We start from the raw sequence: 15609 nt of genomic DNA, 5'->3' as shown, positions 1-15609 counted from the left end.
CCCCACCCCTATATCCTCCGTGTCCTACTTACCCCATACCCTGCTCTCACTCCACTGACTCACCTTCCATCTGACCTATTCACCCACAGACACATAAAAACAAACAAAAAAACACCCCCCCCCCAAAAAAAAACACACATTTTCCTCCAAAGAACGAAGGAGTAGAGTTATAGAGTGTGGTCCGAGCAGAGATCGCCCTAACTCAGAACTAAATTTGGCCAACATTTTTCCCGCTACAAATGCCACCCAACCAAACTAAAATACTCATAATGTCCTGGTGTATCCACTTTGCAAAATTTTAGCATATTTCCTTTGGGGATTTCTTTTAACTTCCCCATCTTTACTGCTTTATCAGTGATACTGAAGCCCCATATTCATTTCATATAATGTTCTTGCATAATTTTATTTGGCATGATTATCATATTTTGTTGCTTTTTTCGCCCTTTTATCCACCCCCCAAAAAAGAAATTCTTGCATAATTACCTTATTTATAAAATTATACGAGACTTTACATGACAAAAAGATAAGGTGTGATGGATCAGTAAAGTTACTCAATTGCTCTCAGCCTGTATACTGATCAGCAAACAATGTTTTTGCATCGTGTTAAACTGCACGTGAAGCGGAGAAATCAAAGGATTTTGTCGTTATGAAAAAACAAAAAAACAAAACAAAAAAAACTACAACTAAATATTTGGTCGGAAATTACTGCCCTTTGCCTAACAGAGGGAACATCCATCTTCTCTCCCCCTTACTGTCAATATTCGACAACTGACTGAGTAATATCCGTCCCTCTCCACACCACCCTCCTGTCTCTGTCTTATTCTTCATCATGATCAAAGTATAATGTGTTCAGTCTGAAGGATAAAGTCCTGTCATGCACGGGATTGAATGATAAGTGACTTCAACACACACACACACCCACACACCCACACACACACACACACACACACACACACACGTGTGCACACACGCGTGCACCAAATAAATACATAGATATTTCTCTCCATTCCTCCCTCCCTCTCGGTACACACACACACACACACACACACACACACACACACACCAAGAGAGGGGTGAGAGAGGCATGGAGATAGATTCATATTTGTTTGTTTATGTGTGTGCGTCTTTTTAAGCCACTGATGATTAGATATGTTCAATTCCGTGCATGATAAGACAATATCCCAAAGACTGAGCAGATTATATTTTGATCTTCATGATGAATAAGACAGAGAAAGACAGGAAGGTGGGATGGTGAGTACGGATATGACTCAGTCAATTGTTGAATATTGGCACAAAGGGAAGTGAAAGTGGATGTTCCCTCTGTTAATCAAAGGGCAGTAATTTGCAACTAAACCCATTGGCTTTTTTTACCCAAATAACATAATCATTTGATTTCTCCACTTCACATGCGGTCTGACACGATGGTAAAGCATTGTTTGCTAATGAGTATACACGCTGAGAGCAGCTGAGTAACTTTAGTGATGTATCACACCTTATCTTTTTGTCATTTAACGTCTTATGTTAATAAGATAATTATGTAAGATTTGTTTTTGTAAAAGGGTGAAAAACCAAAAAAATATGGTAATCATGCCTTATCAGATTATGCAAGAACAATGTATGAAATGAATATAGGGCTTTAGTATCATTGATAAAGCAGTAAATGTTCAGGAAACGAAAAGAATTGAAAGAATACGCTAACATTTGCTAAAAAAAAAAAAAAAAAAAAAAAAATGGACACACAGGTCATTCTGAATATTTTAGTTTGGTTGGGTGGCATTGTAGCGAAAAATGTTGGCAAAAACTAGCTCTGAGTTAGTGAGATCTCTGTGGGGATCACACCCAATAACTCTACTCCTCTGTTCTTTGGAGGAAAATGTGTTGTCTTTCTTCCTTTTTTGTTTGTGGCCTGTGTGACAGGTCAGATGGAAGAGGTTAGGCAGTGGAGGAAGGGAGAGAAAGTAGGATAGGGGGTTGGAGTGGGGAAGAGAGTGTAGGATAGTGGGGGCATTGGGGAAGGTTTGGGGGAAGTAGGATAGGAGGGAAATTGGGGGTTGGGAAGGTTTGGGGGAGTAGGATAGGAGAAAAGTGGGGGGGGGGATAGGAGGAAAACAGGGGAGAGTGGGTGGGGTTAGCAACCAGGGGGGAGGACAATAGGGGAGTGCGGAAGAGAGTGTAGGGGGACAGTGGGGAAGGTTGTTTTTTTTTGGGGGGAGGGGGGGGGGCAGGTTAGCAACCAATACTTTGGAGGAAAATAGCTCATCCTTTTTACTGTTGAGAAGTGTCTGCAGCTGATTGTGTCAGAACAACCTCCTTCCCTCTGCAGTAACAATCACCTGCAGACGCTTCACAAAAAACAAAAAGAAAAAAAAGAGCACACATTTTCGTCCAAAGAATGGGGCAATAAAATTATTGGGTGTCATCCCCTCGCACCCATCCCGCCCCCCCCCCCTCCCCCTCTGTCCTACTGTCCTTTCTACGTCATCCTCCCATCCTACTCTCCCTACCACCCCAATCTCTTCCTCAGCCTACTCTCTCCCCCCCCTCCTCCCCCATCTCGTCCTCATCCTAATCCTCCCTCAATCTCTTCCCCCTGGCCTGTCTCCCCCACCCCCCTGTCCTACTCTCCCTCCACCCATCCTACCCCATGTCCTAGTTCTCCTCCCATCCCCCCATTTCACCCGTCCTACTCTCCCTTACCCATTCCATCTTCCCGCCTGTCCTACTGTCCCTTTCCCCTACCATCCCATCTGTCCTAGTCTCCCATCCCCCACCCCATATCTTTCACCCGTCCTACTCCCCCTATTTTCCCCTTTCCTACTCTCCCTTCCCACAACCATCCTACCTGTCCTAGTCTCCCATTCTCCCCTATCTCTCACCTGTCCTACTCCCCCTATTTCCCTCTCTCCTACTCTCCCATCACCCATCTCTTCCCCCTGTCCTATTCTCAATTTCCCCCCATCTCCCACCTGTTCTACCTCCCCTGTCCTACTCCCCCTTTACCTATCTCACCACATGTCCTACTCTTCTTTACCCCATATCTCACATGTTCTACCTCCCCTGTCCTACTCTCCCTTTACCTATTTCACCACCTGTCCTACTCTCCCTTACCCCATCTTTCACATGTTCTACCTCCCCTGTCCTACTCTCCCTTTACCTATTTCACCACCTGTCCTACTCTCCCTTACCCCATCTTTCACATGTTCTACCTCCCCTGTTCTACTCTCACTTTACCTATCTCACCACCTGTCCTACTCTCCCTTTACCTATTTCACCACCTGTCCTACTCTCCCTTACCCCATCTTTCACATGTTCTACCTCACCTGTCCTACTCCCCCTTACCCTATCTCCTCCCTTCCTACTATCCCCCTCTTACATGCTCCTACTCCTGTTACCCTCAGTCTGGCTACCCCCTCTACTGCTGGACCTCCTACCCCCTGCAGTAACCCTCTATTTGACCGAATCACCTGCAGATGCTTTACACAAAAGAAAGACAAAAGAGCACATATTCCCTCCCCCCACCCCCTTATCATACTGTCCCTCCCCCACATTTCCCCCACCTACTCATCCTCCCCCAGTCTCTCATGCCCATCCCCTGTCCTACTCTCCCTTCCACCCCCGCCCACCTGTTCTACTCATCCATCTTCCATCCCCCCCCCCTTGTCCTACTCTAACTCTACCCATCCTAGTCTTTGCCCCCCTACACCCCCTACCCTGTCCTACTCTCCCTGTCTCCCATCCCCCCATCTCTCACCTGTCCTAATCCCCCCACCTCCACCCTGTCCTACTCCCACGTCCAACTTTCCCTCAATGCCCCCCTGTCTACTTTCCCACTCCCCCCTCTCCCACTCTCCCGTCCTCGACCACCCCCCACCCCTCCATCCCCCACCCCCTCGACCTACTCTCCCTCCCTGCTGTCCTACCCTTCCTTTTCCCCATCTCCCAAATGGTCCTACTCTCCCTCCTCCATCTCTCCACCTCTCCTACTCTCCCATCCCACTTCCCCTCCTGTCCTACTCTCCAACTGCCCCATCTCCTCCTGTCCTCAACCCATCTCCCATCTCCCCCATCTTCCCCCCTGTCCTATTCTCCCTCCTCCTCCCGTTACCCTCAGCCCGACTTCCCCTCCACTGCCCATCCCCCTACCCTTTGCAGTAACCCTCCATTTCACAAAATCACCTGCAGACATTCTAAAAAAAAAAAAAAAGGCATAAGACCTGCAAAGAAGAGAATTATTGGGTGTGATCCCCTCCCACCTTTCTACTCCCCATGTCTTACTCTCCCTCCCCCATCTCACCCCTCTGTCTGCTCTCCCTTCCACCCCCATCTCCTCCACAGTCCTACTCTCCATCTCCCCATCTCGCCCTCATCCTTTTCTCCCTCAGTCCTGTTCTCCCTCCTCCATCTCCCCACCTCTCTACTAACTGCCCCATCTCCTCCTGTCCTACTCTCCCTCAACCCACCTCTTTCTTCGTCCTACACTCCCCCCCCCCACCCCCCCATCGTCCCAATCTCCCTTTCCCCAGCCCCGTCCTATTCTTCTTTCCCCATGTCCCCCGTCCTACTCTCCCTCCCCCCATGTCCCCGGTCCTACTCCCCCACCCCATACCCCCATGTAGTACCGCTCATACTAACCTGTCTTACTCTGCCACCCCCCGCCCCCATTCCCGCCCAACGCTACTCTCCCCCCAATCTTCCCCTCCCCCGTCCTACTATCCCCCTCGCACACCCTCCTACTCCCATTACCCCCAATCTGACCTCCACCTCCACTGCCCTACTTCTTACCCCTTACAGGAACCCTAATCACCTGCAGACGCTTCACAAAAAAAGAGAAAGAATAAAGAACTCACATTTTCCTATCAAGAATAGGAGAGTAGAGGTATTAGGTGTGATTCTCTCCCACCCATCTAACCCCCCCCCTCCCCCTCCTCACCTCTCCCATCCCACCTTCTTCCCCCAGTCCTTCTCTCCACCTGACCCTTTTCCTCCTGTTCTCTTTCAACCCACCTCCCATCCCCCCCCCCCCCCTGTACCACTCTCCCTCCCCCATCTCTTTCCTGGTCCTTCTCCCCTCCTCCTTAACCCTGTACCCCCTACCCATGTCCTACTCACCCCCTAATTCCCCCCCAAACCTCCCCCCCCTCTTCTACTCCCTTACCCCATGGTCCCCACCCCCTACTTCTCCCACCCCTATATCTTCCCTGTCCTCTCCCTCCCCTGGTTTACCTTCCATCAGACCTAATCACCCACAGACATAAATGAACAAAAAAACCAAACCAAAAAAAAACCAAAAAACAAAACAAAAACAACAACAACAACAACAACAACAACAAAAATGAAAGACCACACATTTTCCTCCAAAGAACGGAGGAGTAGAATTAACAGGGTGTGGTCCCCACAGAGATCGCCCTAACTCAGAACTAAATTTTGCCAACATTTTACTGCTATAATTCCACCCAACCAAACTAAAATACTTGTCCTGGTGTATCCACCAAAAGCAAATTTTAGCATATTTCCTTCTTGGATTTCTTTTAACTTCCCCACTTTTACTGCTTCATCAATGATACTAAAACACTATGTTTAATTCATAGATTGTTTTTGAAAAAAAAATATTTGGCATGACTACCACATTTTGTGGATTTTCGCCCTTTTATCAAAAAACAAGAGAGGCAAGGCCTTCAAGACTCACTTGTGATACACTTTTTTTTTTTAAATCCAAGCTTTTTACGTATTGAGTATAATTTCAAAATGTAATGTTTAAGATGAGAAAGATCAGTTTAAAGCAAATTAAGTCCCCTAGCATTAATTACAGAGTAATTTCCCTTTTTTACTATCTGCATCAAAACGTTTGCAAAATAAATAAAACTTCCATGCTTAGCAAAAGAAGTTCCTGTTTGAACAAAAAATGATAATAATGACTGCTCTTGTTGGGTCAGAATATCAGATCAAAGTGCCAAGTTTAGAGAATACAAAAAATATAAATATAACAGTAAATGCAGTTTGCATATAATTAGGCTTCTTTTTTTTCTTCTTTTTTTGTGTGCCCATCCCAGAGGTGCAATATTGTTTTAAACAAGACGACTGGAAAGAACTGAATTTTTCCTATTTTTATGCCTAATTTGGTGTCAACTGACAAAGTATTTGCAGAGAAAATGTCAATGTTAAAGTTTACCACGGACACACAGACACACAGACACACGGACACACACACACACACACACACACACACACACACACACACAACCGAACACCGGGTTAAAACATAGATTCACTTTGTTTACACAAGTGAGTCAAAAAGAAGAAAAAAAAAAGAGAAGGAATCTTGCATAATTATTTATAAAATTATTTGAGACGTTACATGACAAAAAGATAAGGTGTGATGCATCAGTAAAGTTACTCAATTGCTCTCAGCGTGTATACTGATTGCATTGTGTTAAACTGCATGTGAAGCGGAGAAATCAAAGGATAGTGTTGTTATTGGCAGTAAGGGGAGTGAAGGTGGATGTTCCCTCTGTTAGGTAAAGGGCAGTAATTTCCGACCAAATCATTAGTTGTTTTTTTTCCCATAACAACACTATCTCTCGAGAGAGGACAAGGGAAAAGAAAAACATGTGAAGTACCGCGAATGTTTTCGGGTCACCATTACTGTAGCTTGCACTTGTTCACTCGAGAATCATATACACGGAGTTGTCGCAAATTGTACTTTGTGATGTGAAATTTTGTGTGTATGTTTATTTATTTATTCATCATCTGCTACTCTTTTTTTTTTACGTCTAACAGAAATTTCGCATGTGAGAATGTATGTATTGTTAATGTATTTAAAATGCAGCTGTGATGTTTACAGTAGTGAAGAAGTTATTGGCTTGATGTAATATTTACCCTATGTCAACCAGTGCAATTTGGTTGTCCATGCTGATGACTTTCCAAATTATGTGGCACAAGCCTTCATATAAGCATTCAATTAAGCACGGCATTCAGAGGACTCTCTCTCCCTCTCTCTCTCTTTGTTTTTTTATTGTTGTCGCTAGATACCCCAACCCCCACCTCCTCATTGATGATTTGGATTATGAAGCGGAGGAAAAAAAGATCACACACACACACACACACACACAGAGGGGAGAGGAAGAGAGAAAGGGGAAAAAAAGAAAAACAAAATTAAAAAAAACCGCGACAGAGGGGTTGTGGACATGTCTCCACTTCCATCACCAGCACCTTTCCTGCATTAAACCTTGGATGCTGGTGTTTGGCGGATATGCATGCCGTTTTTTTTTCTCTGTACTCTTGGCTTTATATATGTGTGTGCATCACATACGATCGTCTTCTTTTTCTTCTTTTTTTTTTCTTTTTTTCTTTTTACTCGATGGCGAACAATTGACGGGGGGAAAAAAAATCCTAAGCCTTCGTGCAGGAATATGATTGTACTCGTAAACCTTTTTTCTGTACTTTTCGGATTCCACGGAATCAACAATAATGTCACTTTCAGCCCGGTTTTGGCTCTGTGCAGTCAGCTAGGTTATGGACGACAGTGATGGTGTGTAAATGTTGATGCTATGCCCCTTTATATTACTCTTGTTGTTGTTTTTTTTGTTGTTTTTGCGCCCATTGCTCGCTTGCGCTAGGCAATCAAATTGTTACCTTTTTTTTTTGTTATTTTTGTACTATGGTGTCATTTTCTTTTTTCAATAATTGTTAATTGTCTGTATGTAATTCACTTTTCTATCTTGGTTTCTACTTCTCACGAATGGATGAACATTTTTTGTTTCCTTTTGCTCAGTTAATTGATTTTAGTATACACATTCTTTACACTAACAGCAGGGCCACATGGAGTGGTTTTTATAGAGCGTTTACTTTTACAATATACATGGGAAATCAGCACACGCACTAAGCAGTTCACCCTACTTAGCAAAAGCAACACACACTAAGGCAGCACACACTGCCTACTTCAAGTACCTCCTACAAGCAGCACACAGTAAAAGTTCACCCTACCTAAAGCAGCACCTACAAGCAGCACACCTGGAACACAAATACACAACCAAAAACCAGGTCAGATAAAATCTCAAAATATCCTGACATCACTGACATGAAAGGCCTATACCCTCTCAGCACCTTTCATCACATGTCCACCAGTATGCACTCCTCTCACACATAGATCTATGTGCGGTAAAAACAAGCTTCATTAAGCTTACCTGCCACCAACAGTGACATACCATAGTGTGCACAAAACATATCACTGACCAATACAACCCTGTGTTCAACAAATGTTGCCCATCATTCAATAAAACTGTGTTACCATAACCAAACAAATATCCTCTTTGTCTTCACAAAGTGTCCCACTGACACAAGTACATGTGTGGAAATCATTACTTCCAAAATATCTCTGGTAAACAGCAATGTGCAACAACATAGCACTGACTCTCAATGCTCTCATAGTTTACCAACTCGTTAATCGCATTACAATGTGCTTTCCCACTTTGTCTGAACAAGGTAAACCACTGACACTTAGCATCAACTCCTACACATGTTATCACAACTACCAACAAATCAAACATTTGTTCCACCACACTTGCTGTTACCCCCATGTGCACACACACACACACATGAAAAACCGTCAACACACACTGGCAGTTTGTTAGCCTATAGGTCTGTTCACCAACACCACCTACTATATACAAAACAAGTAAGTAATACATCAAAATTACAGAACAAGTTATCTGTAACAAAACAGAAGATGGAGGGCAGGGGGTGGGGGGGGACTCAAAAGATATAGGCCAGTACTTCCCTCCACACATTAACTCCTTTTCTTTCCACAAACCACAAGATCAACTTACTGACACAAAACATTGTTCCCAACAAAACCAAGTTATCAACACATTATAAAGCCATTTCAAGTAATGTACTCACAGCCCATCAAGGATTTCCCTGCAGTCAGTCAGCCTGTGTCAGTGTTCAGTTCTTCTGGGAGACAGCTAAGTAATGGCTGTGCTGACTGGTTTTATCCCTTCCCACAACATACTGTGCAAACTAATGCAAGCTACAACACTCACTCCCCCACCTAGTTGAACTGAAATAACCAATCTTGACTTATCCTAGTGACGCTAAGTGAGTGACTGACAGATTCACTGCTTAATCCCAATTCGTCCAATTCAACAGATTGATCTGATTCGCTACAATTCAACCCACTTGTCTATGCACATTCTATGATGACAAGTTCAACCGTTTACGTCACAAAGAGAGGGGAGACGGAAGGGGGTGGCGGGTATGACTTAAATATTTATTTAAAACAAAATTGTGTACAATCTGTTATTTCCCGAAAAAAGAAAAAAACTTGGGCGAATGTAAATTGTGAAAGGTCTTCACACTGAGTGTAAAACATTAAAGCTTTTCTATGTACTGAGTAATAATTTCTAAATGTAATGTTGTAGATGAAAATGATCAGTAAATGTTTATAAACAAATTAAAGCCCATGCTTCAAAAAATGATTAAACTCCCTTTCAGTTAGCTGCCTACAACAGATTTATCTATCAATGTAACTTCCATTCTAAGCGAAATAAGTTCCTATTTCAACAACAAAATGATAAAAGTGACTGCTATTGATCAGTATCAGTATATCAAATCCAAATATCAAATACTGTCAATAAAAATCAAAATGTAACTGTAAATTTATTGTGCAAATAATCTGACTTTTTTGGTGCCCTTCCTAGAGGTGCATTATCATTAAAAACAAAAAGGGTGGAAAAACTTAATTTTCACTATTTTATGCCAAATTTGGTGTTAAATGACAAAGTATTTCCAGAGAAATGACAACGTTAAAGTTTACCACATACAACCGAAGCCGAGTTATTACATAGACTCACCTTGTTAACAGAAGAGAGTCAAAAAACGACTGAAGTACACAAGCCGAAAAAACAGTCACTGTGTTCCTGTGGTGATAGGAAAACTTAGCCACAAACATTACAGAATAAGGGGTGCATTTTGCATTTTATCATGTCAAACGAAATTTCAGATTCAGTGCTCATGGTCGCCATGCTGTTCTATGTCGAAATGTCCCAGGACGAAATGGGCATCACTGTTCTTTAACTCCTGGTTTCTCAGGAATAAAGCCTACACACAATGGATGCTGTTCGTTCTGTGAATCTCATTGTCAGCGAGTTATTTTGAAACGGGTTTACTTACCTAACCAGAAGGCCAAGTGGCTGACACTGTTCTGCATAGACACAAGCGTTTGGAAATGAATGAAAGGGTGTACAATTGTCCGTACATACTTAGATAATGTCAGGATGCTCATTGTTCAGGGCGATGGTTTTATAAATGGTCTAAAATGTGAGTGAGCGAGCGAATATGACGTGTGCTGTCTTGTTACAGATACGATAAACACAAGAAAAGCTGACTGAAACTCAATGCAAACAATAACGAAAAATGCGGAATATATCCAAAGACACAGCAAACATAGTACAATAAAATTTAAAAAAAATAATAAAAAAACACACAAAACAACACTGTTCATTGCTCGCTCTGTGACTTCCTATGCCAAAAAGTATTTATAAAAGAATACAATTGAAGAGGTGCACAAGTTAGCCTTGCCACCCCAATACACAGACACAAACATATAAAATTATAGGCCTTCGCATGATTTTCCGCTCACAAGCAGGTGTAAGAACTTTTTTTTTTACAGGTGTAATTAGAATTGAGGAATGAAAACATGCAATGCATCATTATTCACACCCTGACCATCGTTGAGAACGACTGACCATAAAAACAAACAAACAAAAACAAATTACTGCAATAAGACCAAGCCAAGATTGCGACGTCCTGCTTTGAATATTGATACAAGTTCGCCAAGCTTGTGCATACATGTCTCAATGTTTAAAATCAAACTATCCTGATGTCATACTAGTGTCTAATACTCCTTCCGATGTTTACGATATCGCTGCCAATCAGCTATGCTAATGCCTGTTACAATGTTTATGATATCCCCTGATATCGTTATACTTTTCTCATGTTTACAGTCTCATCAATCAATTTACTATGTTAGTGCCTGTTCTTGTGCTTACAATGTCACTACCATGAGGCCATACTAAAGCTAAGTACCTGTCTATTCTTTAATCTCACTATCAACTCGCCACGCTAGTCTATATCGCTTATGTCATTGTTTATAATGTCACCACCACTAGGCCATACCAATGCCGAGTACATGACCGTTTTTTTGTTGTTGTTTTTTTGTTTGTTTGTTTTGTTTTGTTTTTGTTGTTGTTTTTTTGTGTTTTTTTTATCTTGCTATTAATTCGTCACATAAGTTTATAATATCAGTGTTTTAATCTCACTACCAATAGGCCCAGCACTTGTTCCAGTATTTACAACCACACAACTGCTGTGCCCCAGGTGAACTGTATAACATCTCAGGGATTTTAACAAAAGGGACTTGGGGCAGGTCAGAAAGGCAAAAATGATTGTAATTTTTTTTCAATATCCAAATAACTAAAATGACCAAACTAAAATGAACAAAAGAGAAAACTCAAACAAACAAATAAATCAACTTTAAAAAAGAGCAAAAAGAGTAGACTGGGTTTAAAGCTTACCACACTGAAAAATGAACCAAATATTCATTTCTTAAGAAAAGAAGAAAAAAAGCACACACATAAGCAACACACATTTAGCAATGTTAAGTATGATATGACTGATTAACAAAACATCAAACCAACCAGTGGCTTTATCTGCCAAAATACCTAATTTTGAGAACATATGCTGTTGTTTCTGTTCACAGTCTTTCATCTTCCCCGTCCGACGTACAGTTTGGTGTGCCACAAGGCTCCGTGCTTGGGCCCATTCTGTCTGTTCTCTATACACAACCGATTTCGTCCATTGTCAGTCATCATTCGTTGTCCCACCATAGCTTTTCCGATGACAACCAATTGTATATGTCGGGACCTCCGTCTCTCCTTCCCTCTCTCATTGACTCTACTCAGGCCTGCAACTCCGATCTGAAGACATGGATGACTAAAAACAAGCTAAAATTAAATGAGGATAAAACTGAAATCATGGTTGTCACTCCACAAAGACTTTGCCACTCAGTTTCCCTTCCTTCCTCAGTCTCCCTCAGTGGCACCGACATTCCTCTTTCCTCTTCCGTCCATAATCTTGGTGTCATACTTAACCAGTCTCTTTCCTATCAGCACCATGTTGCAGATATATGCAAACTGTGTTACTTTGAACTTCGGAGAATTGCAACTATTCGTCATCGCCTGACTGAGGATGCAACCAAACCTCTCCTCTGTGTCTTGGTGCTGTCCCGCCTGGATTATTGTAATTCTGTGCTTGTCGGTTCACCCAGCTACCTCATTGCTAGGCTTCAGAAAGTCCAGAACCATGCTGTCTTTCGTTCCTCTAAAGTTGATCACATCTCTCATCTCCTTCATGCTTTACACTGGCTCCCAGTACAAGAAAGATTTATTCACAAAGTCGTCTCTCTTTGTTTCAAGTCCATTGACGCTACTTGTCCACAGCATCTTACTGATCTCATTCATCCTTACATACCCTCACGCCAACTTCGCTCTTCTTTTGACAACCGCCTGCTTAGGATCCCCCGTGTTTGAACCAAAACGTATGGCCAAAAACGTATGAATCAACTTCCTCAACTTCTCTGTCTTCTCTTCTCTCATCTTCGCTGCAATCTTTCGAATACAGTCTGAAGACCCATCTTTCCCCCTCCTCGGTACTTTTCAACAGCTCTTCACTTTCCAGTATGGACTAAAATGACTATTAGTGAGTAAATGAGTTTGAGAGTTTCGGAATTTGTATCTTTGATTGTGTACTATTCATGATTGTGTGCTATGCCGTGTGTATGCGTGCGCGTGTGTTTGTGTGTGTTGTGTGCGTGTGGGAGAGGGTGCAGGAGGGGGGGGGGGGGCGGTGAATGTTTTTTGATAATGTTTGGTATCTTGTTTTCAGTTTTTTTTCCTTTTTGATGTTTACGTGTGTGTTCTATTTGTAATCGCACTGGGCTTATTTTCAAGAATATGCGTACATGCTCATAATAATAATAATAATAATAATAACATATTACAGAGTCGGATGGTAATTCATGTTATGAAGCTGTGTAATAATGATGTGATTGCTACAACAACAACAACAACAACAACAAAAAACGTTACAGAGAAGCAGTGGCTTCATTTCATTAATTCTGTTCTTGCCACACACTGTTTTGACGATACAGTGCTGAACCAGAGTACACCGAATGTAGACATATTGAAGTTTACACTTTTAAAGAAACTCTAATGTCAGTATAAAACTTCTTGAGAAAACAGAAACACGAAAATAAAGTCAAGCTCACAGTTGTATTGGTAAAGAACATAGATAAAAGCTATACAAGAAAAAACTGAGCGTGCTATCAGTCCATCATAGCTGCACACAATGCTGCCTTCTCATTCTGTTTCACGTGCTGCCTCATCCTTGTGAAGTGGTCTGCACAGCTTCCGGACGCTGTCCTCACTAGGGAGGAAGGTGGCTGAATGGTTAAGACGCTCAGCTGCCAATACAGACAGTCCGTGAGGGTGTGGGTTCGAATCCTGCTTTCGCCCTTTCTCCCACATTTAATTGGAAAAACAAACTTAGCATCTAGTCTTTCGGATGAGACGATAAACCGAGGTCCCGTGTGCAGAACGCACTTGGCACACTGAAAAAAGAACCCATGGCAATGTCCTCTGGCAAAATTATGTAAAAAGAAATCCACTCTGATATGTTCACAAAACACATTAACATGCACTCAAGGCCTGACAAGCGCGTTGGGCTATACTGCTGTCAGGCATCTGCCTGGCAGATGTGTTGTGGCGTATATGGATTTGTCCGAACGTAGTGACGTCTCCTTGAGATGCTGAAACTGAAACTGTCCTCATTCTGTGTGCGCGCCTCTTTCCGTGGTGCCCTAATCAAATTCCAGTCCCAGGATTTCCAACACTCGCTTCAGGGTTTCTTCAACCTCATCTTCACTGCCGATCGTCTGCTCATTCACCATCTGCATGTGTTCCAGGTGGACGAGGAGCCGGTGAACGTTGAGGCGAAACTTTTTCTGGCGTTCCTTAGCCTTTTGATATTGAGATTTGGGTTTCGTCTGCGGCAAACCGCCCTGGGGAACCTCTTCCGTCACCAGGCCTGTGGGCTGTTGGGGTGTTGCGGTGGGGGAGACAAACGGAGGAGTGCTGCTTGAGGGACCCGCGGTGTAGGCCATGTTCGGATCGTCGTGTGACTGCGAGAGGCGAGTGGGTGAATGCAACGATCTTCTTTTCAGATTGGTTTCCCAGGCCCTGGGGGTGCTCAGCACGTCCGGCAGTGTTGCACTTGTTGAAGCTGACGGCGCCCGTGAACTGGTCTCCAAAGTCGTGGGTGTGCTCCTCACGTCTTGCAATGTACTCGGGGTTTCGGATTTTATGTTCAAGCTTGCGTTTCGAGTCGATGCCGTGCTACCTTGGCTCAAGGTTGGAGATTTGCTCCCCTTATTTTGAAGCGGTAACAAGTTAATAGTCTTCTTTGTTAACCGTGTAAGTACGTTATCCAGGCCAGATGGTGACGTGCTCTGGTGCCCGCTTGTGGGAGGCGTCACGGTTGGGGATGTATCCCTCAAATTTGCGGTTAGATCCGGCGTTGGCATTGGGGACAAGGGTTTTGGGCTGGCGTCAGCAGGGGGTGGAGTTTTCTCCATGCTGAGATTGAGAGGAGCGGTTTCGTCGGGCTGTTCGGAGGATGAGAACGGCGGCTTGAAACTTGAAACTTTCGGAATCTTGATGACTAATGAGGGTTTCCGAGGCTTTTTTTGAGGGCTTTTGTCAACAGCTTCTTTTGACTTTCGCTTGCCGTTCGGTTTGGAGGTCAGTAGCCGTCCTTGCTGTGTACCTTTTTCATCCGATGCCGTTGACGTGCTTACTTCATCAGCTGATTTTGTCCTCCGTCTGCCTATAGCTTTGGAGCACAGTGGCTGTTTTGTTGGGCCCTTTTCACCAGGTGCTGCTGACATGCTCGCCTTTGCAGGAGGCGACCTGTAAGAAACGGATTGCTTGTATGGACGCGAAACGTTAACACACACATCTTTACACAGACATTGAGTTTGTTTTTATTGCACCACTATCGAAAACGGAGAGAGAGAGAGAAACAGAGAGAAAGAAAGAAAGAAAAGGAGGGAGAGGGAGACACACACACACACACACACACACACACACACACACACACACACACACACACACACACACAGATAGAGAGATAGAGAGACAGAGAGACAGAGACAGAGAGAGAGACAGAGAGAGAAGACAAGAACAAAAACGTGATTTGACTGATCCGGGTCACATGTCCAGGTCAACATGAACGAAGGGACAAGGACCAGGAACACACTGTCCAAAAGTAGCGAATATATCTTGAGCTGAACAAAATAAACACAAACATTTTCAGATGAACTTGCCATCACTTGGGTGTGCACATAATCATGAGTCAGCAACATACGCTTACATTGTTGGAGTGAAATCGTCAATTGGTTCGTTCGTTAATTTATTTATAGTATGTTCATCTAAGATGATGATATTAAACTGAAAATAAATGATATTATAAATATTATAAGATGATGATATTAGA

General features: G+C 43.1%; 1 protein-coding gene across 1 annotated transcript in view; it reads right to left on the bottom strand.

Moving 5' to 3' along the window:
• Window positions 1–10464: 10464 nt before the first annotated feature.
• Window positions 10465–15609, bottom strand: part of LOC143275010 (MORC family CW-type zinc finger protein 3-like) — a 49964-nt gene continuing 44819 nt past the window's right edge. The window contains exon 7 of the mRNA XM_076579070.1: window positions 10465–15023. Coding sequence (XP_076435185.1) covers window positions 13916–15023 — 1108 coding nt within the window. The 3' untranslated portion in view covers window positions 10465–13915. The remainder of the gene's footprint in view (window positions 15024–15609) is intronic.

The sequence above is a fragment of the Babylonia areolata genome, chromosome 29 (assembly GCF_041734735.1).
Source record: "Babylonia areolata isolate BAREFJ2019XMU chromosome 29, ASM4173473v1, whole genome shotgun sequence".
NCBI classification, from domain to species: Eukaryota; Metazoa; Mollusca; class Gastropoda; order Neogastropoda; family Buccinidae; genus Babylonia; species Babylonia areolata.
The sequence above is the reverse complement of the archived record's forward strand: the minus strand, read 5'-3'. Positions and strand labels throughout refer to the sequence as shown.